The 24321-nt window shown below is 57.7% G+C and overlaps 9 protein-coding genes across 9 annotated transcripts; 4 read left to right on the top strand and 5 right to left on the bottom strand.

The window, feature by feature from the left end:
* Window positions 1-189: 189 nt before the first annotated feature.
* On the bottom strand, window positions 190-1996 carry PG998_010412 (uncharacterized protein; the record flags this gene model as incomplete). The annotated part of the gene is made up of 4 exons (XM_066877228.1): window positions 190-279; window positions 482-1104; window positions 1373-1607; window positions 1823-1996. The coding sequence occupies 4 exons, from the start codon at window positions 1994-1996 to the stop codon at window positions 190-192; spliced, it is 1122 nt and encodes a 373-aa protein (XP_066726282.1).
* A 5705-nt stretch (window positions 1997-7701) lies between these two features.
* Window positions 7702-9259, top strand: PG998_010411 (S-adenosyl-L-methionine-dependent methyltransferase; the record flags this gene model as incomplete). The annotated part of the gene is made up of 3 exons (XM_066877227.1): window positions 7702-8257; window positions 8374-8391; window positions 8610-9259. 3 exons carry the CDS (start codon window positions 7702-7704, stop codon window positions 9257-9259), a joined length of 1224 nt encoding a protein of 407 aa, XP_066726281.1.
* A 1602-nt stretch (window positions 9260-10861) lies between these two features.
* On the bottom strand, window positions 10862-11505 carry PG998_010410 (CybS-domain-containing protein; the record flags this gene model as incomplete). Its single annotated transcript, XM_066877226.1, has 2 exons — window positions 10862-11232; window positions 11322-11505. 2 exons carry the CDS (start codon window positions 11503-11505, stop codon window positions 10862-10864), a joined length of 555 nt encoding a protein of 184 aa, XP_066726280.1.
* A 481-nt stretch (window positions 11506-11986) lies between these two features.
* Window positions 11987-13984, top strand: PG998_010409 (tRNA synthetase class I; the record flags this gene model as incomplete). The annotated part of the gene is made up of 1 exon (XM_066877225.1): window positions 11987-13984. The coding sequence occupies one exon, from the start codon at window positions 11987-11989 to the stop codon at window positions 13982-13984; it is 1998 nt and encodes a 665-aa protein (XP_066726279.1).
* A 292-nt stretch (window positions 13985-14276) lies between these two features.
* On the bottom strand, window positions 14277-16122 carry PG998_010408 (nitrogen permease regulator; the record flags this gene model as incomplete). The annotated part of the gene is made up of 3 exons (XM_066877224.1): window positions 14277-15435; window positions 15482-16022; window positions 16080-16122. 3 exons carry the CDS (start codon window positions 16120-16122, stop codon window positions 14277-14279), a joined length of 1743 nt encoding a protein of 580 aa, XP_066726278.1.
* A 608-nt stretch (window positions 16123-16730) lies between these two features.
* On the top strand, window positions 16731-17822 carry PG998_010407 (uncharacterized protein; the record flags this gene model as incomplete). The annotated part of the gene is made up of 1 exon (XM_066877223.1): window positions 16731-17822. One exon carries the CDS (start codon window positions 16731-16733, stop codon window positions 17820-17822), a length of 1092 nt encoding a protein of 363 aa, XP_066726277.1.
* Window positions 17823-18138: 316 nt separating this feature from the next.
* On the bottom strand, window positions 18139-19431 carry PG998_010406 (uncharacterized protein; the record flags this gene model as incomplete). The annotated part of the gene is made up of 5 exons (XM_066877222.1): window positions 18139-18448; window positions 18544-18592; window positions 18649-18926; window positions 19021-19253; window positions 19387-19431. The coding sequence occupies 5 exons, from the start codon at window positions 19429-19431 to the stop codon at window positions 18139-18141; spliced, it is 915 nt and encodes a 304-aa protein (XP_066726276.1).
* A 1042-nt stretch (window positions 19432-20473) lies between these two features.
* PG998_010405 (thioredoxin-disulfide reductase CYS-9) lies at window positions 20474-21619 on the top strand (the record flags this gene model as incomplete). The annotated part of the gene is made up of 3 exons (XM_066877221.1): window positions 20474-20674; window positions 20765-21464; window positions 21525-21619. 3 exons carry the CDS (start codon window positions 20474-20476, stop codon window positions 21617-21619), a joined length of 996 nt encoding a protein of 331 aa, XP_066726275.1.
* Window positions 21620-22896: 1277 nt separating this feature from the next.
* PG998_010404 (1-aminocyclopropane-1-carboxylate deaminase) lies at window positions 22897-24025 on the bottom strand (the record flags this gene model as incomplete). Its single annotated transcript, XM_066877220.1, has 2 exons — window positions 22897-23764; window positions 23835-24025. 2 exons carry the CDS (start codon window positions 24023-24025, stop codon window positions 22897-22899), a joined length of 1059 nt encoding a protein of 352 aa, XP_066726274.1.
* Window positions 24026-24321: the final 296 nt, after the last annotated feature.

Below are 24321 nucleotides of genomic sequence, written 5' to 3'. Positions count from 1 at the left end.
CCAGCCCGCCTCTTGTAGATTTGTGTTTTGTATAAGCCGTCCTTTCTTTCCTTCCTCTAACCCGGAACCAAAAGTGCATGAGGCCATCGTCAAACCCGAACAACGCCTCGACGCCAGCTTGAAATGCCAAAAGCCCCCCCAATGAAATCCGTCGCCTTAAATGCCAAATACCCCTTCCCTTTTGAGCACCTACGACGTATGCAATGCCCGGAACCCGGCGGCGACCAGACTCCGCGATGTATCTTGGGCGTCGGCCGGCCCTGTCCAGTAGAAGAGTCCCTACCAAAGCAAGTTAGCCACCAGGAAATTCTCCGAGCCATGGTGTGTGTGTGTGGATGGGTGTGGGGCGCGGAAATGCCATGACCCTCAGAACGACCCCATATCTTTCTATACTCAACCCCCTTTTTTTTTCCCTCCTTTCTCGACAAGGGGAAGAAAGAAAGGGGGTTAAGTACACAAAACGAAAGAAAACAATGCTTACCCCGAGCCCCTTTTGCTTGCAGAACCGCGCCTTCATCTTGACCGTGTCCGGGTTGTCGTAGCTCACGAACCCGCCGTCGCCCCCGACGCAGCTCGCCGCCCCGACGCGCTTGTCCGTCGTCTCCTTGGCGCCGCGGCGCGGGAGGTGGCGGTACTCGAACGCCCCCGTCCCGTCCTCGCCGCCATGTCCGCCCTTGGGCCGGTGGCCGGGGCCCGTCACCCCCGGGAAGCTGCGCCCGTACACCGGGATGCCCAGGTTGATGCGCGACGCGGGGCAGCCGCGCGCCACCAGGTGGGCGATGGAGCCCGCCGCCGACGGGCTGCCGTCGTCCTTGGCCGAGGCAGACGAGGACGACGACGACGATGACGACGACGACATCGAGTACAGCTGCGCGTGGTGCCCGCTCCGCGCCGTCCAGGGCCCGTAGAAGTCGTACGCCATCAGGTTGACGCTGTCGAGGTACGCCGCCGCCGCGTGCACGTCGATGCAGCTGAGCAGCGACCGGTCCGCCGGCAGCGCCGCCGTCACGATGAACTGGTCGTCGGGCAGCCACTGGCGCACCGCGTCCAGCAGCGCCACGAAGTCGGCGCCCTGCTGCGGGTCCGAGGGGTACTCCCAGTAGACTGCGTAGAGCGGGCGGGGGGCCAAATGGTCAGTTCAGGAGTTTCTCCGATTTGTCTCTGTGATCAACATCATCTGCAGGATTGGGAGGGGGCCATTTTGAGTTTGGGTCGTCGTCATAGGGAGAGAGAGCTCCGGGCATGCTCCGCGCCAACAGTAGTGGTCGTAGACATGCACCTTGTCACGAGGGACGTGGGGGTGTGTGTGTGTGTGTGTGGTGTGCGGGAAACCTAGGAAAAGAGAGGGAGGGAGAGAGAATGTCTCACTTACTGTCGATGCCGTCCAGTCCCGACGCTTCGACCAGGCCCTTGGCGGAGCGCGCGAAGTTGTCGCGGAGCAGCGCGTTGGCCGCCACCATGGGGAACGTCTCGCTCGCACCCCCGCCGCCCCCCACCGATAGCACCACGCGGAGGTGCGGGTGCGCCTGCTTCAGGTGCATCAGCGAGCCCAGGCCGCCCTGGACGCCGTCGCACGGCGCCTGCGTGTCGGCCCACTCGTCGCTCAGCTGTGTTTTTGGATATCGTCACGGTTAGCCTATTATGTATGTATGGACTGGTCCAGACCCCGTCTTGATGATTTCCACACACCAGATCGATCATTGGTGGTGGTTCGCGGCATCCCGAGGGTTTGGTGCCACCGCTGTCTCAGACCTGGGTTTGGGACATGCGGGAGAGGGGGATACTGGGGGAATGGGGGGGAAAAGAACGGAACGGAACTAACAAAGATGGACCCGTCCATGGCAACGCTGGCGAAGCCGTAGAAGACGTGACTGATGCAGCTGTAGTTCATCATGCCCGGCGTGAAGCCGCTGTAGATCTTGTGGTTCGGGAAGTAGACGGCATTGGTGAAGTACACGCCGCTGGTGGCGATGCGTTTCCGCGAGGACGAGCTCATGGTGCTGACGAACGACGAAAGAACACGGGAGGTGGTAGGGATGAGGGCGGGATCAGAACACAGCGTTGTTCGGCGGCGTCAGTCGTCGCCGTCTTTGGTCGCCGTGAAGGATGGCACAAGAAATGGTCAGGTAGGCAGACGAGCAGTAAACCAAGTCTCCGAGAGGGCAAGCAAGACGGAGCCAGAACCTTAAGTAAGTACGGCTCGAGGTAATCTCCAGGCGTTTTGCCCGGTAGCGATGTTAGCGAAGATGGCGTACGGACGGGCTACGCGCAAGAAAGCGATGGAGGCGAGTATGGAGAGTAATAACAACACTGATGCCAGTGTCTAGTCAGAAGCATGATGGCTGCCCCCATGGAGCAACGCTTAGAAAGATATATAGCCACAAGACCTGCCCAACGAGAGTCTAAATAACTCGACTCGGAGACGTAGGTCCTTCCTTGACCTTTGTCTTAAAATCCTTCGCGCCCCTAGTACCAATGCTCTTTCCCAGTCAACCGGTGTAAGGCGGGCCGTGGCGAAAAAACCTTATGGACCGATATGGCAAAGGATGGATCTATATGTGAGAGGTGCCTATGAGTAAGGGAGTGACTGTGTGGTGGGTTAAGAGTAGAAATGTGAGATAGCGTGTGCGTGTGCGTGTGTGTGTTGTGTGTGTGTGTGTGTGCGTGTAAGTAGGCAATAAAAGGGAGAGGGAGCAAGGTGGACGAGAGAGAGGCAGGGCTGAGCCAGTATAGTGGAGCGGAAGCGAAGCAGGAAAGCACTTACATACATGCATACATGTGCATATGGATGGCTGCTGTGCTGTATGTACATGGCGATTTCGCAAACGCATCAAAGGGGGAGGGAGGGGCGGGCTGGCGGACGTCCATCCAGGTTTAGAAGATATTTCATCTCCCGAGAAGTGGCATCGTCGTGCCTCCGAGATCAACACCGTCGGATTGGCATGCATGACATAATGGCCAGGCTGGGGGTGGAGGAGGTCTAGGTGGAAAGGACCAGCAGCAGCGCCAGGGGTCCATCCCATCCCCTCCGCTCGAGAGGAGCCAGCAAATCCAACAGCGGCATCTGTGGTCGTATGTAGGCGGGCTGGGTCCCAGGGGTCCGCACCGAGCAATCAGGAAGGTAGCGGGAAGAGGGACGACAGAGGAAAGAGAGGGCATGGGCCGATGGGAATCTCTCGATAGGAGATCGTGAGGGTACATACATACATACGTACATACATACATACACCAATGCACCGACGGGGCTACTACATAGTACATACATACAGGCAGTTACATATAACGTACATAGATGCATGTAGGGGTCGGGCACGAGACGACAGATGAGGACAGGACGTACATACAGGGTACGGGCCAGGACTGCAAAGAGGGCAGGTAGCGCGCGTGGGGAAAAGAGGCGACGTCCAGGTCGGGTCCAGGATGATCGATGTCTTTCACCTTTCCCACTCTTTGTTTCCTGTCCATGACTCTCCTACATACGTCGTCTCTACTAGGTATACACACTCGCATATTCGACTAGCTCCGATTAATGGGTCCGAAACGGAGGAGACCAGAGAAAAAAAAACTGACCGCTTACTCCTTCTTTGGCTGGGCACATTAGGTTTGTGGGTCGCTGCATAGGCTGTTTTGAGTAAGGCATTGGCCTCGATTGGCCAGTAGTAGCAGAGAAGCAGAATCTCTATCTACAAGATACGGGAGGTACTCACTGTCATTGTCGTCATATCGCTCGTGATACTGGGGTTGAATCTGCTGCTTTCCTTGGCCACTTCTCGAGTGCTGGGTGTTGGCCGGAGAGCCAGGTCCCTCTGGACGGCCCAAGGGCGTTGGGGATACGATGCGCAATATCGGAGATGCTTGTGCGCTTAGTGCTTAGAAAGATTGACATGCCGTGATATGGGCTTGGGTGTTTGTTAGTCTTGACAGCTGAAGAAGATGCTGTGCTAAGCTGGTAGTCGCGCTAAGGTTGCCTTAGCCGGAGCGGAGGCAGGTCGACGTGTTGAAGATGAGGTACAGGTGCGTCTTCCGTCGGCCGTCCCTTGACGATCAACAAACTAGGTAGTCCCAAGCGGGAAAACATCTCGTCGCGACTTTGACGATGATGCTGATGATTACCCACGGGCGCTTATCTGCTGCATGCAACGACATTTCTCCATGGCGGGTGTTGCTGCCGCTGCTGCTACCGAGGCCCGGATTGGAGGGGCTAAAAGGCAATGCACATCAAAGAGTAGCACCGTAGGCCGGTCACTTTAATCAAAAGAGAGAGGCCCAAGGACCCAAGGACTAGCTGGGACCCGAAGCGAGCGGATATGTCCTTGCATGAGCATGAGCAACGGGTTCTGCCTCTCTGGTTCCTCAGGTAGGACAGTATGTTCGGACCGGGGTCCCGGAGAATCTCGGTCAAAATTCAGGCATCTCCGGCAAACCAGGGCCATGTTGTTGGGCATTGTTGCTCGACGCTGGGTTGATGAAGTGGAATTAATGTTTACCACACAGTCCATTTCCGATAGGATCAGATAAGGACTAACAACACAGTAAACAACACACCTACTCCAGACAACACAGCTAGCAGGTCACTGGGCCTGATGTAATAACAGCAGAGAAGGCCTCGTCCGGCGCGGCCAGCAATCCATCTGCTACTGCAACTGCCACTGCTACCTTGCCACAAACTACATGCAATGTACTTGTGCGTACGGAGTACATATTCCTCCTGCATGGCCAGAAACATGTCCTGGCGTCAATTGTCAATCGCATCGGGTGTCGGGTATCGGCAAGTCCACATTTCCAAGACACACAGGTTCCGCCGTCTTCCTCGTTTTATTCCAAGTCTCTTTTTTCGGCAGAGATTACGAGCAGCAGAGCAGGAGAGGCCGAAAGAGAGATATCTCCCCGCCCGATACTTTCGACAACAGCTGGGAATGAGACTTGCCTTTTTCGGATTCAGAAATGTAACCGTCTCTCTGGGCTCATTAGCTCTGGCCGTCCAGGGATTCGCCCGACCAGGGATGCTTGTGTCGCTTTCTTCCAGAACCAGTCTCCGCTTTGTTCTAAAGCCCGTTCGCCGCCAGTCCAGCCCGCGATCCTTACTTACTCGTGGGCCAACCCCTTCACCGTTGATAGTTTGATATGCCACACACTTGCCAGGGCGTCAACGACGGGCTGCGAGTAGGCCTAGCTGCGAGTAAGTATCGGCATCGGCTAGTAATGAGATGGCAGGCCGACTCCATACGTGGTAAGCCACTTAATCTATCAAGATATGCCTCTTCCTTCGCGGTTGGCTCTTAGTGCTTCCGGCGACTCTAGCCAAATTACTGTTCTGTCGGATCGAGTAAGCAACGACAGCCGGCGTGACGGGGAGACGGAGAGCCATGAGACAGACTCGAGGGGTGTGGTCGCTCTGTCGACAGGGCTCTTCTGCTGGTTTGTCGTTGGCGCAATTTCTTGACCGCCTGCTGGTTCGCCTGCTGGTTGGGCCGAGAGATAACCAGCGGATTTCCTGTATTTCATACACGCTTGATAGCAATGCCTGCCGTCTCAGATAAACTGGGGGAACGGAAGTTTTATCGTCGTGTGACATCAGTATGACACATGAAAACACGATCTCGAGGTGAATAAACAACCCATGTCTGTAAGCAGAGGTAGTTGTCGCTGTACACCATCCATAGCCCAGTATGCGGATGCATGCATATGGGGAATATCGATAGCCGCTTGGTGTTGTTCATCCATCCTCTCTTTGGAGGCCTGCACGCACCTCCACGTGGCTGATGGATAGACGGTGTCGTGGATGTCGCTGCAAGAACCGGTGTTGTTGGAGGAGATTGGGGAATTTCGGTGAAAGACTGGAGGGAGACATGGTTGTTCCCTGATTGGGAGTCAATGGCAATGGCGGTGATGGCGCGCCACCTAGACGGTACTATTATTGTTGTGACTTCTACTTGATCCGATGTCCATAAGGTAAAAGTGTTGCAGGGTAGCGGTTTCCTGTCAACGTCATGGTTCGTCCGGGGGGTTCGTCACGTCAGATGCCGTTTTCTTTCTTCCTTTGGGTGCGAGACATGTACGTGGTGATTCGGCAAAGAAAGCAAGCAAGCAGGCCAGACATCAAGGCTGAAGCCGGAGTCTGAGGGACTCGGACTCGGAGACGAGCCGAACTTGAGCAGGGGAAGAACGAAGCAGCACAATGGACCCCACGTGATCGATTCCACGCATCCAAGACCAATGACGGATGGGGATCGTGAGAGATGCATACATAGGGCAGAGACTACCGAGTACCTACAGCATCTACCCAATGCCGATGCCAAGACCCATGTCTTTGGCAACAGTGAGCTGTCCAGTCATGAGGCCACGGCAAAAGCAAGTCGAGATGGAGAGGCACTTGAGGCTTTGGGGAGCCGCGAGGCAGAACGCGAGGGGCCATGGACGAGAGAGCCTATCGGCAGCCGTCCAGAGCGCCCGATCGAGTAAGAGCTACCAGCCCGGCGATGCGAGTCTTAGGTGACGCATGTTTTACTATATTTGGCCATCTTCATCAGCACCGGCGCCTCGTCTTTGTCGATGAGGCTCCTCTGTCGGACTTCGAATCGCTACTTAGCTGTTACATGCCTACTTGGGTCTTAGGTGAGCAACGTGGACTCGATACCACCCACCACGGTCTGTTTCTGCTTTTACAGCATCTCCACCAGGGACGGCAGCGGTACAGCGCGTATGTCGTGCAACAGGTCAGCATGCACCGCATCTGATACATGCTTCCGAGAGCCTGCGCATCGAGGGACGGGCTATCAGGCCACCTACGTCACGGCATGCTCGGTCCTACCCTTTGCCATGTCCATCTCCGTGTCAGAACTCTACAATGGCCATGCCACATGCCCCCTGTCGGTGAGCCCTGAGTAGGTGAGAAAGATCGACAAGGGTAGCAAATAAAAAATCGCGAGGACTCCACGCCGGGCCACCCAAATTTTGATGTCGCAGTCGCTCACACTTCTTTGCATATTGCCCCTCCTTCCCGACTCGTCCCCCCCTCTGGCCCCCTCTCTTGCTGCTGCTCCCCTGGTCGATTCTGCCCTGGGTCTCCCACACGATCCGCGCGCGATGCTGAGCTATCAAATCACATCACACCAAATCACATCAGATGATCTGACTTGGATGTGTCTTTCGCTCGCTTCATACTCCGTACTGACAGCCAGCATGATTGGGAACTGTTCAATTGAACTCACTATCTCCCTCTCTCGACTCGTAGTAAATCATCGCGTATAGCATCCAGTATAGCACCCAAGTCGCATAACATCCAGACGGCGCAACTGTTTCTCTCCCGACTATGCATCCATGTCATCATCACGTTCAATATTCCTCCGAGGCTTGTCTATCGGCCCCCTCACTTCCACCCCCCTGTTCCCACTCCGATCCCATCATCCCAATAGCAATAGCACCGGACATAGCATCTAAATGGAGTTTAGAACTGCATATACGTAACAGCAATTGATTCAATTCCTCAGTCGCCATTCCGATAGCTGCCAATCTTTCAATGGACTTTTCGCGCGCCCTCGATTTTTGTCTTCCCCATCCCCAGTCTTGATTGCCCTGCTTGCCTGCTCGTCGTTCCTTGTTTTACTCGAGCAGAATCCGTGTCAGCCAGGAAAGATTGGAGCTGAGTCGACAGTGGAAACCCGCAGAAAATAGAAAGAAGGAAAGTGACAAAAAGCTGCCATGTCTTCGTCCTCCCCACAGCAGGGCGATCCATCTGCCAACCCCATCCACGGATCCGCCGGCGAGACACCCGTACCAGCGCCCGCATCAGCACCAGCACCAGCAGCAGCGACATCAACGTCGCCTAACGCTGCTGCTGCCGCTGCCGCCCAAGATGTCATGCCGCCGTTGCCCCAACCGCCCGCCGCCGCCGCCGCCGCCGCCGACGAGCACCAGCAGCTGCTAGACAACGAGGGCAACAACCACGAGGACATCATCGAGCCGGCCGACGACAACCACTCGGTCGACAGCGACGAGTTCGAGCCCGAGGAGTGGGACGCCGGCTCGTCCAACGCCTCGACCTCCATCTCGTCCAGCGTCTACAACCACACCTTCGAGAACGGCCGCCGCTACCACAGCTACCGCCATGGCCGCTACCTCATCCCCAACGACGACCGCGAGCAGAGCCGCGAGGACATGAAGCACGCCATGATGCTGGAGATGACGGACGGCAAGCTGTTCCACGCGCCCGTGGGCGACTATCCCCAGAAGATCATCGACATTGGCACAGGTACCGGTGAGTCGGCGCAAAACCAACCCTGCCTGTATTTTTTTTTTTTTTTTTTTTTTTTTTTTTTTTTAAAATCTCACCTTGGATCCAATTGCTGACTAGATCTCTCTTCTCGTGACTAGGCATTTGGGCAATAGAAGGTTAGTAGCATCTCTACTTGTGTGTTATATATACGAGGTTTGCCTTGGGCCTTGGGGGGTGGCCAAGACTTTGCGCCCGCGCGCGCCCACAACCCCTCCGCGCCAATTTCTGACCACCTTAGTGCCTGGCCATCGGGTCTGCGCAAAAATGACGTGGCAGACTTCTGCTATAGCCTGCTGAACTCTTAGCTAACAAGTTGGTTTCTTCCATGTGGTAGTCGGTGACCAGTTCCCTAGCGCCGAGGTGCTGGGCATCGACCTGTCGCCGATCCAGCCCGTGTGGCTGCCGCCCAACGTCAAGTTCCTCATCGACGACTGCGAGGACGAGTGGCTGAACGGGGACGGCTGGGACCTGATCCACTTCCGCACCATGTCGGCGGTGCTCAAGAACGTGCCCAAGATGTGCGAGCAGGCCTTCGCCAACCTGCGGCCGGGCGGCTGGGTCGAGTGGCAGGAGCTGCACGCCTGGATGCAGTGCGACGACGGCACCATGCCGCCGCAGGACCCGGCCTTCGACTTCTACAAGCTGTTCCAGCAGGCCTTCCGCCGCATCGGCTGCGACACGGCCCTCGCCGCCAACCTCGACGCCGTGCTCCGCGACGCCGGCTTCGTCAACGTCCAGTGCGTCGTCAAGAAGATCCCCGTCGGCCAGTGGGCCCGCGACAAGAAGCTCCGCCTCGCCGGCTGGTACCTCCGCACCGCCATCACCGAGGTCCTGCCCGCGCTGTGCGGCAAGCCCCTCTCCGTCCTCGGCCTCAACGAGGTCGAGCGCGAGCTCTGGCGCGCCGCCGCCATGCGCGCCGTCAACGACGACTCGGTGCACCGGTATTGGAACATGTATTTCTGGTACGCCCAGAAGCCCGAGTAGAAGAAAAGGGGAGTGACGGCGACGGCGAAGGCGAAGACGGTGAGTTGCAGCGGTACATTATTGGTTTTAGCCAGCGAGCGCACACAGTGGAGCATGGCGTTTTAGGAGTGCGATTCTTGTTTTTCTCAGTCGTCGCTCAAAGCATTTTAGATCTGGTTGGTTGAACGGAGGGGCGCGAGGAGGATATACCACAGCATATGGCGCGGTCGCAAGGTGAGCAGTATAGATGTCGGGGCAATCTACCTACAATGTATGTACAAAGAACGTTCAACGTAATATAGAGACATGGAACGTACGTTGCCGAATAACCTCTCTTCGGCGTCATACTGCTTTGTTTTGACGTACTTGCTGCGATCTCGACCAGATCTCGTCTACCTGCGCCAACGGGGGCTCATGTAATCGGGTAAGTGGTTCGAGTGTCTCTCTCGCATATGGTTGGTCTGTATTGCGCAGAGCTCTTTTTTATATTTGAGGATGCTGGGGCAGTTTTGAATTACCTCGGCCTGGCTCTCCATGTGAATGTCAATACTGGTGCCAACAACAGAATCACTTCCCTTCCTATCACCGTCCACGCCGCTACTGTCCGTTGACACAAAGGCGTTAATCTTGATCCATCCTCAAGTATTCACATGGATAAATTACCCCGATGATGGTGTCAGTGGCGGGCATCATTCCGGCACACACGTCTCATGCAGCCCGCGGGTCAAGTAACACACACACTCAAGTGATCTGAGCCGATCTCTGTACGACGTCTTTTTAACTTTAGGCCTGCATGTATGTATAGACCCGTACACACTGAAAGGGATCTTGGGTTCCCTCACTGAACCAAAAGAGGTTACACCAAAGACAATCGCCAAAACATACAGCAGAGGTCTCAGTATTTTATCGACTGGCCTTACCTGTCTTCACCCACCTGTAGGCAGAGTAATACAAATCGGGGAGGGTATATGCAGCCATCAGTGCATCCTACCCAGTCACTCAGTCTCGGCAAGTTTCCGGTTTCAACACCCATCCAACAGCCTCCACACTACCAGATGTCGAGCCTCGTCAACAGAGTTCCTCGGAACGAGTACTGCCTTGGGGGTTTCTGTCTGAGATGGCATTGCTTGGAACGCCCTAATCTGACAAGAGACTGTTACTGGGACGATGAAGTTTGCCACTATCTCTGAATTGGCATCATTCTGGCATTAGTTGGAGATGTAATAATCGTGGGCGGGATGGTCAGTAGTAGAATAGTTTTCCTACAGTTGAAGCAAGTGGACAGTGGTGGCTAACAGGGGGCATTACTTTATCCCAGTAGGGGGACATTAGAAGAATAGAGTCCTCTTTCACCAAGACACTTGCGTTACTGGCCCACCCCACGCACGATCCAGGCATTTCCCCACGACACCACATAATGTTGATGTTGAGAAGCTTCAGCTCCCATAGAAGGTTGAAAACAGGTTGTATATGCTAGTTGTATTCAGTACACGGCGCAAGTCTTGAGGGCACCGATATCGTATCACAGAAGCCACCATGGCCGTCCACACAAAGGAGACATGCCGATAATAAGTCGTAAAGCTGCCTTGCTCCCGCACTTCTTGTCTTTTTACCACCTCACCCCTATGCCTTCCAGACGCGCTTGATGGTCTCGGTCAGGCCGACGTCGTTGGTCTCGAACTCGTACAGGCCGATGCCGACGGTGACGGTGGCCAGGTTCAGCAGCCACATGGCGGCCTTGCGGCTCTTGGGGTAGCGGGTGGTGGGGACGTAGTCGACGATGATGTTCTGGAAGCCCGTGTGGCTGTGGATGAGCAGGAAGGAGCACAGCAGGGCGTCCATGCCCGGGTTGAGCGAGCCGGCGGCGAAGGGCGCGACGGTCAGCGGCACCAGGCCGGCGGCGATGACGCGGTCGAAGACCCAGTGGTAGGAGCCGTGCGAGGGGCTGGTCTCGGGGACGGGGGCGGGATCGTTCACGCCTCCCTTGATGACCTCTGCGATGTGTAAAGGTTAGCGCTGCTGCTGCTGCTGCTGCGGCTGCTACTGCGGCTGCTTCGGACAGACCACGAGGACGCAAACGTACGGGGGCCAGGCGGCAACAGACTCCGTCTGCTGGAGGTGTGGAAGGCGGCGCAACGGGCCGAGTCCTTCAGGATGGCGCTCCTCACGGACTGCTGTGCGAAGCTTGTGGAAACACGGGCAGCCGACCGAGTCGAGGCGGCAAGGGCAGTCTGCCGGAGCAGGGCGGGTCGGATGATGGAGGCCATGATGGTCGTTTGCATGCGGCGAAGTGGTGGATGATGTCAAGAATCAAGAAGAGAGCGTGGGATTGAGATTCCGCGACCCGACGATTGCAATTGGGATTGCCGAGGATACACAATACACCTCGTCTGATTGGCCTGGTGCTTTGGTGGGGTGCAAGCCTGCGACTTAGGTAAGCAAGCATCTGAAGACGCTGAAGACGCTGAATTAGTGCTTCTGATCGGTGGTCGGGCCTTGGACGAGCTCCAGTTTAGTGTACCGATCAACTAAAAATTTCCATCCGCCAAAGGGTCCCTCCAGCTCGACCACGATGCCCGCCCGCCGCCCTGTCGCCATGCGGGATCGATGAAGCTGCAAGCAAATCTCACAATCACAACCACGACCGCAAGCCCTTCATGATTTGATGCCCATTCCTTGAGTGCCGCTTTGGCCCATTACTTTACTTACTTGTTTGAAGTCCACCGTCCCATCGATCGAATACATACCATGGCCCCCTCCATCGCCTTTCTCCGCGGCTCGGCGGCAGCACGCTCGACATTATGCCATCGTTGTTCCAAGCTGCGCCTGAACGGCTCCAACTCGCAGCAGACACGCTCTGTCTCCCTGCGGTACGAAGCGAAGCAAAGAATGGCTGCCGAAGAATGGGCTGCGAGGGCCGCCCGCATCGACGCCGGCCAAGAACAGAACCTGTGGGATGCCTTCAAAGAGCGCGGCTTCGTCAAGGACATCGCCGGTACCGACGCGCAGATTTCCAACCTCATGAAACACAAACGGATCGGCGCCTACGTCGGCATTGACCCCACCGCGCCCTCGCTGCACGTCGGGCACCTGCTGCCGTTGATGGCTCTTTTCTGGATGTACTTGCATGGCTACGGCGCCAACAGCATGATCGGCGGCGCCACCGTCCGAGTCGGCGACCCGACCGACAGGCTGAAGGACCGCGACGATCTGACCGGAGCCGACCTCACCTTGAACATCACCAAGATCCACTACCAGCTCCGGGGCCTTTGGCGGAACGTCGAACACATAGGCGGCCGGCTTGGCTACCAGAGGGAGTGGGCCTGGAACCGTGCCCTTCTGAACAACAGCACCTGGTTCCGCAACACTCCCTTCATGGAAGTCGTCCAGCGTCTGTTCTCCGGCATGCGCATGGGTTCTCTCTTGTCCCGAGACACGGTCAAGCGGAGGCTCGACGGCGAAGGCATGCCCTTGGACGAGTTCATCTACCCCTTGATGCAGGCCTGGGACTGGTGGCACATGTTCTCGAGCCCCCGCCAGGTCATGATGCAGATCGGCGGCTCCGACCAGTACGGCAACATCGTCACGGGCATCGACGCCATCAAGCACCTTCGCGACACCGAGCCTGACCCCGCCAAGCGCATGCCCAACGACCTGATGCACACCCCCGTCGGCTTCACCGTGCCTCTCCTCACCGACTCCTCGGGCGCCAAGTTTGGAAAGAGCGCCGGCAACGCCGTCTGGCTGGACCCCTTCATGACCAGCTCCTTCGACCTGTACGGATACTTCATGCGCCGCCCGGACGCCGACATCGAGAACCTCCTGCGCCTGCTGACCTTCTTGCCCATGGACGCCATCCGGAGCACCATGGAGAGGCAGGCCAAGGACCCGAGCCAACGAATCGCACACCACACCCTGGCCTTCGAGATCGTATCCCTTGCCCACAGCCCCAAGCTGGCACAAGAAGCCTACGAGGAGCACAGACGAAGGTTCAGCAAGAGCAAGGGAACGCAGCTTGAAATCAACGAATACCCTACCGGCGGCCCCGCTGATATCGACAAGGCCATCACCTTCAAAGCCGACATAGAACTGCCCGAATCCCTGATCAAGCAAAAGAGCATCGCCAAGATCATCTATGCCGCCGGGCTGGCCAGTAGCGGGACCGAAGGCCACAAGCTGACCACCACCGGCGGCGCCTACATTGGCGGCGCGCCGCAGGGCAACGCGTCGTCGGGCCCTATGCACATTGGCGAGCTGACCTTTGTGCCCACCAAGACGTGGGCCGCCGAAGAGAACCACAAATACCTGATCGACGGGCAGCTCATGATCCTTCGCCGCGGCAAGCACTTTGTGCGCATCATCAAGGTGGTCAGCGACGAAGAGTGGAAGCGCAGCGGCAAGTCGTACCCGGGCGAGGCCGGCTCGGGCCGGGTGCGCCAACTGCGAAAGCTACTCCACCAGGACACGCCCGCGGGCGAGAAGCCGGTCAGCATCGGGGGCAAGGAGGGGGCCAACTTCCTAAACGACATGCGGAACCTCGAGAAGCTGCAGGACCCCGAGACCCTCGACGAGGTGATTTTCCCAGACTACCCACCCCCGCAAAAGAGACGCTCTGCTTACCAGGATGACAAGGCGAAGACGGCGGCCATGAAGAAGGCTTGGTCCCATGGCAAGGGAGGCGAGAAGCCGCAGCCCTTTGAAGAAGAGGAGGACGAGGACGACGACTGGTTGAAAAACCGAAAATAGGATAGAAAGGACGAAGAACTGGTGGGGACCAAACAAGGTGGCCGGATGTATCATTAGCTATGGAAGAGTGGACATGACCGAAACGTGTATATATACCCATAGACTTGCGACGATGTACGGAGAAGACAGTCGGAGCCAAGATTTTGTACCATATGTACAATAAACGAGTAAAGAGTCATACTCTGTAACGACATCCCATATCACACACAACCCAGAAAGCATCTCAACCTCTCGTCTTCTTCTTCCTGCGACTGCTTGATATGTGGATTGCGTAATAATAGCTTGTATCTGCCTATCTATAGAAGACAGTCAAGTCCCCCGCGGGCGCCCGGAAGCTCTTGAGCTTCTCCATGATGTCGGCGTCGGCCAGGTTCTGCTCCGTGATGATCTGGTCGAAGCTGTGGCAGCCGTCCGTGTAGCGCTGCAAAGGATCGTCCTGGTGCTCGTGGCTGCTAAGCCGGGCCCGCTCCCGCTCCTCCTCTTCGTTCCCGTTGCTATCGTCCTCGTCCTCGTCCTCGTCCTCGTCGTCCTCGTCATCATCACTGTTGTTGTTCTTGTCGTGGATATCCCAGGTATGCAGCCCGCGGCGACTGCTGTGCCGCGACAGTTTGTGCGGCGTCCCTTGCTGCTGCTGCTGCTGTTGTTGCTGCTGACCCTTTTGCTGCTCCTGTTGGTTTCGCGCCTTTGGCTGCAGCGGCGGCTGCGGCTGCTGCTGCTGTTGCTGCTGGCCCGGACGCCGCTTGTGCTGTTGTGGCCGCGGCGGGCGCGGGTGGGCCTGGCCCGAGGCGAGGAGGGCCAGGTACTGCTTCGAGACGACGTACTTGTGCACGCGGTACAGCAGGCCCTTGATGACGCCGAACTGCACGAGGCGCCGCACGTCGACGAGCGACAGCACGCGCAGCCCGGCGTCCTGGTGCAGCTTGATCCACTCCATGACGGAGCGGCCGACGCAGAAGGTCGTCATGAGCTTGACGAGCTGGTAGTTGGTCACGCGGAGGCCCGCCGCCGCCGCCGCCGCCGCCGCCGCGTCGGGCTTGGGGGCGGCGGCCGCGGAGCCGGCGTGCAGCGTCGAGAGGGACGCCGAGGAGAGCCGGTGCGACTCGGAGATGGTGCGTAGCGGCGGCGGCGGCGGCTGCTGAGGGGTGGCGGGTCGCATGCCGGCGGGCCCGGCGGAGGAGGCGGAGGGGTTGTTCGTCTTGGTGTCGTCGGGCAGGGCGCCGCCGGTGCAGACGTAGCCGGCGCACTCGTCGACCAGGCCGTCGCGGTTGGTGATGAAGTCGTGGATGCCCGGGCGGGGCGCGTAGCAGCTGGCGAAGAAGAACATGTCCAACAGCAGGATGGTGTCGTAGTACAGCAGGTGCTGCAGGGCCGTCTGGGTCAGGGCCAGCGAGACGTCGGCCAGCCAGGCGACGCGGCGCACGTCGTTGACGCCGTCGACGTGGGGGGATGATCTTCTGCAGCGTCAGGTCCCAGGTCGGGTCGACGAGGTCGACGAGCTTCATCTTGGGCACGGGCACGTGCCAGCCGCGGACGGGCGCGGGCGGCGGGTGGTAGGGGAACAGCTTCATGTTGAGCGTGTTGGCCTCGTCGACGGGGATCATGCACTCGCCGTAGTTGTTGAGGTCCTCCTTGACGATCTCCAGCAGGCTCTCGATGGGCCGGCGCCCGTCGTCGACGGCCCCCGCCGCGCCCTCGGTGCGCAGGTAGCCGTTCTGGCGCTCCATCTCGGCGAAGGTGACGGCGAGGCGGCGCACGAGCTTCTCGTAGGGCAGGACGTCGCAGTCGGACTCGACGACGAGCCCGAAGTTGAAGATGAACTCGTTGCGGTGGTAGCGCTCGTGCGGGATGCAGACGGGGAACCCCAGGATGCTGTGCTTGTTGTCGGGCGTGTTGACCGTCAGGAAGCGGTTGAAGAAGGCCTTGCGCGGGATGATGTACTCCTGGATGATGTCGAAGTCGACCAGCGGCGGCTTCAGGTGCGGGCCGAACGACGTGGCCACGATGCAGCCCGGAGGCGACTGGGCCACGATCTTGGTGCCTGCGCCCGTCGGTTACCCATCTTGTTCGGGTTCTGGCTGGGAGGGGAGATACTCACCTTCCTGGGGCAGGAAGCGGGCGTAAAAGATTCCCTGGATCATGATGGGGTTCTTGTGGGAGGCAAAGACTGGTGATAGCTATGCAATGGGGGATGATGAGATGTCATTGCTGAAACAGCCCCAACATGGCATTACCCTGGTGCATTGTTCTAGCAAGAATAAAAAAATATACTCAGATGGAACGCAAGTCCAACAACCATGATGGGCCCTTGGGGATGCAAGACGCAAGATACATGATATTGTGTGCTAGCCAAGTCAGATCATTGAATTGAGACTCCAGGCCTGGATCGTCGCGGGGCAGGACTTGCCCCACCCGAATTCAGATGCATGTTGTCGATAATGCACCTGCACTTGCACCTGCACTTGCACTTGCACTTGCACCTTAGCCAATGCCAATGCAGCTTAGCAATTGCCTTTCTGAACAGCCCAGATCAGCAACTTACCCCTGCAGCTAATTAATTAAACTGCCGACTTCGTTTCATCGAGACAGTCGGCGAGGTTTGGCCATCGGACCATTCATTCGCATTCTCATTCAGTGGCCAGCTTGCAAACCCCATAGTTACTTTGCTGTATCGCTGACAACAATCATTTATCGATTCTCTTATTCCACTTGATTTGCTTTTCCAGTATCGTACGAAGAAGTAGACACCATGGCTGAGACTCAGAAGCTGGCCGCCGAGCCCACCGAAGCCTCCGCCGCTCCTGCCCACGTAGAGGGCGCTGAGACCCAGGCCAAGACCGACGTCTCGCCCAAGGTCGAGGACTCTGCTGAGGCTGAGGCTGGAGCTGCCGCTACCGCCGCCAAGATGGAGGACCTCACTCTGCAAGAGAAGGCCGCCTCTGCCGCAGAGCCCGCCAAGACCGGACCCGAGACGGCCGCCACGGAGACGGCCCAGAAAGAGACGCCTGCCGAGGAGCAGCCGAAAGCAAACACACCCATCCAGGAGCTGTACGCCGCCTTCCAGACCCAAACCCACCCGGAGATCTGGGGCGTCTCCCTCAAGGACCCGGAACACCACGTGCCCAGCCAGATCGTCTTCCAGAAGTACCTGAACGCCAACGACGGCGACCTGGCCAAGGCCAAGGACCAGCTCCTCAAGACGCTGGAATGGCGCCTTAAGATCGACCCGTTGGAGACCTCGATTGCGACCTGGTCCAAGGACAAGTTCGACCGCCTGGGCTACGTCACCACCTACGGCGATTCGTCTCAGGGTGCCGAGGGCAAGGAGGTCTTCACGTGGAATGTGTATGGCCACGTCAAGGACATGGACCACACGTTCAGCAGCCAGGACGAGTTCCTCAACTGGCGCGTCGGCCTCATGGAGCTCGCGCTTAAGGAGCTGGACATCTCGTCGGCGACGCAGCCCATCACGGCCGCCTGGGACCCCTACAAGATCTACCAGGTGCACGACTACAAGTCGGTCAGCTTCTTCCGCCAGAACCCCAAGGTCAAGAGCGCGGTCAAGGTGACGGTCGACGTCTTCGGCCAGAACTACCCGGAGCTGCTGAAGCAGAAGTTCTTCGTCAACGTGCCCGTCATAATGGGCTGGGTCTACGCCGTCGTCAAGCTCTTCGTCGCCGACCGCACCGCCAAGAAGTTCCACCCCATGGGCAACGGCGCCAACATGTCGGCCGAGTTCGCCGACAGCAAGGTCCCCGCCCTCGGCGAGAAGCTGCCCAAGGAGTACGGCGGGAAGGGCGAGGGGCTCGAGGTCCAGGGCACCCAGACGCTGCTCGACTAGGAGAGGGGAAGGACGGCTCGGCGCATGTATGGCTGTCGCTACTACAAGACGAACGTGCATTGATGATACGAGGTTGGCGCTTGATTATTATGATGTGACGGATGCAACACACGTGCGAGCGAATTGGATGGAGGCAGGTAGCGAAGCGGTCGACTCTTTCTTTTGATTCTACTCGACTGCATTATTTGTACAGAGCCCAAGATTGAATAACTTAGTGATACCATAGCCTGCAGTTTGCTTGTTTCTCCCTTTTCAAGCAGCACAAATTAATACAGATAACTTCTCTTCTGCCCTTCCCTCGTCTTGTCTTTTCCATCTACCATCCCAACGATGACGAGTCTTTGGCAACACGGCCCACGCCGCAGACCTGGCCCGCAGCGCTTGATTGCTCACGCAGCGGCACGTCGTTGCTGGTGTCGGACCCGGCCTCGACGTCGGACTCGCCCCTCCTCGGCTTGTTCTGTTTGGGCCTGCGCTCGGCGAATCGGAAGGGCTCGCCCTTCTCCTCGTACTCGGCGGCCAGCGCGTCAAAGGTCATGCTCTTCTCCCTGGCTTCCCGGCGCACCTTACGCGTTCGCAGGAGCCAGATGAGGTGGGAGGCGAAGATGCCCACCTCGAGGGCGAAGCTGGGAACGAGTGCGGTCAGCTGTCGGACCATCGTCTAGGCTCAATTGAAATCACTGCGGGGGCGGAAGAGGGTGGTAAGCCACCAAGTACATACCAGACGATGTACAGGATCCCGCCGAGGATGTCGAAGGTATTCTGGACCACTGCACGTCCTCGTCAGTTCATCGTGTCGAAGAGCACGGCGAGGGTCGTGACGAACCTAAGGCCAGGAGGGAGAAGAGAGCGCCCGAGCAGTCCATGGACAGGAAGACCCAGTTGATGCCCACGACGCGACCTCGCCGTTTCCAGATCTCGCCGTAGGGCGGGACGAGGCCTCCGGCAAGCAGAACGCTGGCGACGACGCCCACGACGATGACTGGCGTTTCGTTCCCACGCTCGTAGAGTACGCGAAGCGTCAGGATCAGGGCCGTCTCGATGCCAGCGCAGGCGACGGTCACCGCGACACCCAAGACAGTCGCCTTCCACGTAGCCCAGTTGCTGCCATGGCGGGGTTTCCGTGTTAGCAATGGCGGGTGCCCTTCATGACTGACTGACTTGGCCGGGAGGGGGCAGTGTGGGTTGCAACACGTACTGGGAGTACAGCAGGATCTGCACCCAGCTCACGATGGACAGCAGCGCGAAGCACTGGGGCTGCACCTGCAGCGGGATGTTGAAGTTCTGGATGACGGCGTAGGCGCCGAAGGGGACGCCGCACGCGGCCCAGAGGAACATCATGCTGGCCGGCAGCCCGTCCGTCTTCTTGGTGCGCCAGTTGGCCCAGATCTGCGGCACGAGCTGGATGCACCACAGGACGGTTCCGATGGTCTAGATGCGCGTCACGACAGAGAAGTCAGCCCTTATCGCTTGCTTTCTTGTCAGGCGGCGGTTTGTTGCATCTGATTGGCTGAATCACACAATGACACAATCGCACACCACGACACGACACGGCCTCACTTACACCGAGCACGTTAGCGGCGACGGGAATGTCGGTCTGGGGAGCCATGACGACTCTTGAACCCCAATGAGCTGTCTGATTACCGATGTCTCCCAGCGGGAAGTCGATTTGTGAGAAGCAGTGATATATTGGACTGGATTCTAGACTGGAAAGTGATGGTGGCGAAAATGGGCGGAACTGCAATCCCCCACTGGGACTGGAGATGACGAGAGCCAAAGTAGTCGGTTGATTGCCCTAGGATCCAGATGGAAAGGGAAAGCATGACGCTCCAACGTCAATCACTTTGAGCGGGTTTACATAATCTGTCACTCTGTTGCACGCCATTTCCTTCCTAGGCGAGCACGAACGGTTGACGGGAGTGACGGTGGTTGAGTGTGGCCCGATGAAAAACAAAAACTCCACCAAATCGCATGCTTCCGATGGTAGCGTTGTCATGTCGCGGGAACGGATGCTACCTCGACTTCTCGTCGCCTACGGGCCAGGAGTTGAAGAAGCAGTGCCTCGGCGTGTCTCGGGATTGCCGTCTGTTCTTCTGCCCCTCTGGAAAAGTCCCCTGAATTTGGAATCCCGCATGCCGCCGCTTACTAATGCGGGGTTCTTTTTTCGTGGTGGTGCGGATTGCGAATCCGCTCCTCGCAAAATTTCCTTTCCAACCCGTCGCCTCGTCGTCCGGCTACCGTCTCACCAGTGACTAAAGCCATTGATTGTACTATAGATTTGCGTGTGTTGCCCCATTGGAAATCCGGCGTCTGCTTACGGCGGCAGACACGTACGTACATACAAAGACTGCGTTGATTGATTCCATCTCCCCACCTTCCATTCCCTTCCCTGCGCGCATCCACATCGTGCTGGCTAGCTTATCTAGAAAATCTACAGTAGCCCGCCTACTTGAGTCCCATCACGCCCACCATCCCACCCCTCCCTCTTCTTCTACCACCACTCATCCACTCCGGCAAACACCGTCAAACTGTTTTCCTCAACCTTCCGTCGTTCCCTTCGCGCCGGCGCCTCTGGAGTCTCCCTTGCCGCCTTCGCTACAGCCGGTCTCCTCCAAAAGAACCCCCAGAAAAACAAGATCTCCGCCAGAGACATGCATTCCAAGGTCGTCATCATCGGCTCGGGGCCCGCCGCCCACACCGCCGCCGTCTACCTCGCCCGCGCCGAGCTCAAGCCCGTCCTGTACGAGGGTTTCATGGCCAACGGCATCGCCGCCGGCGGCCAGCTGACCACCACCACCGAGGTCGAGAACTTCCCCGGCTTCCCCAAGGGCATCATGGGCCAGGAGTTGATGGTACGTTTGTCCCTTTCCCAAGCATGCTGCGTAGGGTGCGAAAGACGAAGGCAATCAATACTGACATGCTACCGCCGCCGCCTCCTCTAGGACAACATGCGCGCGCAATCCGAGCGCTTCGGCACCGAGATCATCTCCGAGACCATCGCTAAGCTCGACCTGTCCTCGCGCCCCTTCAAGTACGAGACCGAGTGGGCCCCCGGCACCGTCCACACCGCCGACTCCATCATCCTGGCCACGGGCGCCTCGGCCCGCCGTCTCGGCCTCCCCGGCGAGGAGAAGTACTGGCAGAACGGCATCAGCGCCTGCGCCGTGTGTGACGGCGCCGTGCCCATCTTCCGCAACAAGCCGCTGGTCGTCATCGGCGGCGGCGACAGCGCCTGCGAGGAGGCCACCTTCCTGACCAAGTACGGCAGCCACGTCACGGTGCTCGTGCGCAAGGGCGAGCTGCGCGCCAGCAACATCATGGCCCAGCGCCTCCTCAACCACCCCAAGGTCACGGTGCGCTTCTTCAGCCAGGGTGTCGAGGTCAAGGGCGACGACAAGGGCCTCATGAGCCACCTCGTCGTCAAGAACAACAAGACGGGCGAGGAGGAGACCCTCGAGGCCAACGGCCTGTTCTACGCCATCGGCCACGAGCCCGCCACCTCCCTCGTCAAGGGCCAGCTGGACATGGACGCCGAGGGTTACATCGTCACCAAGCCCGGCAGCCCCTTGACCAACATCGAGGGTGTGTTTGCTGCTGGTGACGTCCAGGACAAGCGATACAAGCAGGCCATTACCAGCGCCGGTAAGTTTATTTATCCCTCATTTGTCTGTGCTTGTTTATCGCGCTAACCTAATTCGGCAGGATCTGGCTGCATGGCTGCCCTGGATGCTGAGAAGTTCCTGGCTGAGATGGAAGTCGACGAGCGCGAGGCAGTCACCAAGTCTGAGAATTTGTAATGCAGATATTCTATTTTGGCGTTGACAACTAGACACTACCCCTATAGACCGATATAAAGAAGTTAAACTATTACACCATTGACCCCTGTCACGTTCACTAGCCAGTTGCTTTCTTTACGGCATTCTGGCTGGGTCAACGCCGCAACTGGATAGATTGGCCAATTGGACCTTCGGCTTTTTTGGATTCTGTTTCTCACTCAAATTCTGCCAGCCTCTTTTGACATCTGTGGTCCTACAAGCATAGTGGCATGGTTGCCGTATTTGTTTATGGAGGTAGCCTCCTCGCTGCCGCTATGTGAACTCGTTCTAACAGTCTCGGGGGAGCCGTACACCCATTGCTCACTATATTTAAAGGAAAAAAGGGGGCCATTACAGCCCGATTCGAAATAACGACTAGCGGAGGGCACGCTGGGCGTAGCTCTTGAAGAGGCTGTGCCAACCGTCAGGGGTAATGGACAGTGCCAGAGATTGCTTCAATGATAACGGACCCGAACATGACCTAGTCTACGACGTAAAGACATGAGGGAAAGACGCTATTGCTCGACAGCGATCTTCCGTCGTTGTCAATCTAAACTATAATTCTGGAAGTAATGAGGGTGGGTTGGTGCTGCTCAAAGCATTAATAGTTTGCTTATTCTTGTGCCTTTTCTACTGCCCAGGCACATCGATACTGCTGATGACCTCGCTATGGGCAGACAAGGAATAGGTCAGATAAGTTTATTCCCCTAACAAAACCAAACTCATTTTTACTACAGCTTCGGATTCCAGTTTCGGCGCTCTTATTTGCTATAAATTCTTTCCTCCACCTCGAATGCTAAATATTATAATTACACAGAACATACACGAGACTCGGCCTTGCTATATGTGTCTGGTAGAGACTTAGGTTATATCAATGCCTGAATTATTATAATAGAGATTAGCTGCGTAACGAGGTCTGTATACCAATAGATCGTCAGTTACATCCAACGAATGGTATTGTTGCCCCTGACACCTGCCTCGTGCCGACAAGTCTTTCAGCTTTCTTCAACGAGAAGAATAAAGAGAAGGGGAAGAAAAAAGAGGAAAAGAGATATGACCAATAGCGTGTCACTGTCAGCCGTACGAGTAAGCCAGACCTCATAGGTAAGCAACTGGCAGCCAAAAGAACAGACTGATTGGCTAGATGATTGTTTGTGACTGTGAAGACTTAGCTAGTAGTCGAGTATGACTGAGCGAGATAGTATACATGATGTGACATGGAGCTTTATGCTCTTCTCGACCTAATCGCCTCGTCCAGCTCACGCTCCTTGGATCGCCGAGTAGGCATTGAGTGCCAGCTGGCCACCCAGATGGGCGTAAAGCACATTGCTTCCTTCGGCCAACTCGCCCTTGCGGATCATGTCCATCATGCCGGCAAGACTCTTGCCCTCGTACACGGGGTCCGTGATGAAGGCCTCGGTCCGCGCGCCGAACCGGATGGCGTCGAGGGTCTGCTCGTCGGGCACGCCGTACACGCCGCCGTGGTAGCGGTCGTCGAGGATGATGTCGTCGGCCATGATGTCGGCGTCGCCGTCGAGGCCGATCTTGGAAGCGGTGGCCCGGGCGATGCGCAGGACCTGGTCGAAGGTCTGCTGGACCGTGGCCGAGGCGTCGACGCCGACGACGCGGCGCGGCCGCGCCCCGAGCTTCTTCTCGGCCAGCTTGAACCCGGCCACCATGCCGGCGAACGTGGAGCCCGTCACGGCGCAGACGACGACCGTGTCGAAGAAGACGCCCATCTCGGCCTCCTGCGCCGCCACCTCAAAGGCCCAGCGCGCGAACCCCAGGCCGCCCAGCGGGTGGTCCGACGCGCCCGCGGGGATGTAGTACGTCTTGCGGCCCTGGGCGGCGAGCTCGGCCTCGAGGTTCTGCAGCGTCGCCTTGTGCTCGATGCCGAACGTCGACGGGTCCAGCCGCGAGTCGGCGCCCATCAGCCGCGCCAGCTGGATGTTGCCGACCTTGTCGTAGCCCGGGTCCGACCACTCGACCCAGTGCTCCTGCACCAGCGCGCACTGCAGCCCGAGCTTGGCCGCCACGGCCGCCACCTGCCGCGTGTGGTTGGACTGCACCCCGCCGATGCTGACGAGGGTGTCGGCGCCCTTGGCCAGAGCTTCGGCGGCCAGGTACCTGTCGCGATGGAGGACTGCCGTCAGCTCACAAAGGGGGCCCTCAAATTTCGGGACTGGTCTGCACTTACTCGAGCTTCCGTGTTTTGTTTCCTCCATAGGCGAGGCCCGAGTTGCAGTCTTCCCGCTTGGCGTAGACTTGTACCTTGCCCCCGAGCGCTGCCGAAATGCGGGGCAGGTGTTGGATCGGAGAGGGTCCGAAGAGGAACGACTCCCTCGGGATGCTCGCGAAAGGCTCGGGTAATTGTACTTGTGAAGACATTTTGATGCAACCTCTTTATAACTGAGACTTGGTCCGCGTGTTCTGGGTATAAGACGTTTGGACAACGGCAAGATGAACTTCGAGTGTTGTTGGAGGATGCAAGAGTATGTGTATTAGCTGCCAAACCCCCAACTCCGATGGTCGGGGGAGCCTCTCCTGCTCCGGCACTCGGGTCGCCCGAGAGCCCAAGTATCACCATTCCTTCGGGCATAAATCTTTACCCTTGGGGAAAGTCCAGGCGACGAGACGTAGTTATCTCAGGAAATACCAAGCCGGATATGTCATGTTGAAGGGGC

This window comes from Apiospora kogelbergensis (genome assembly GCF_038363985.1).
Source record: "Apiospora kogelbergensis strain CBS 113332 chromosome Unknown utg000007l_segment0_segment0, whole genome shotgun sequence".
NCBI classification, from domain to species: domain Eukaryota; kingdom Fungi; phylum Ascomycota; class Sordariomycetes; order Amphisphaeriales; family Apiosporaceae; genus Apiospora; species Apiospora kogelbergensis.
Note: the sequence above shows the minus strand (reverse complement) of the source record. Positions and strands in the feature narration are given on the sequence as shown.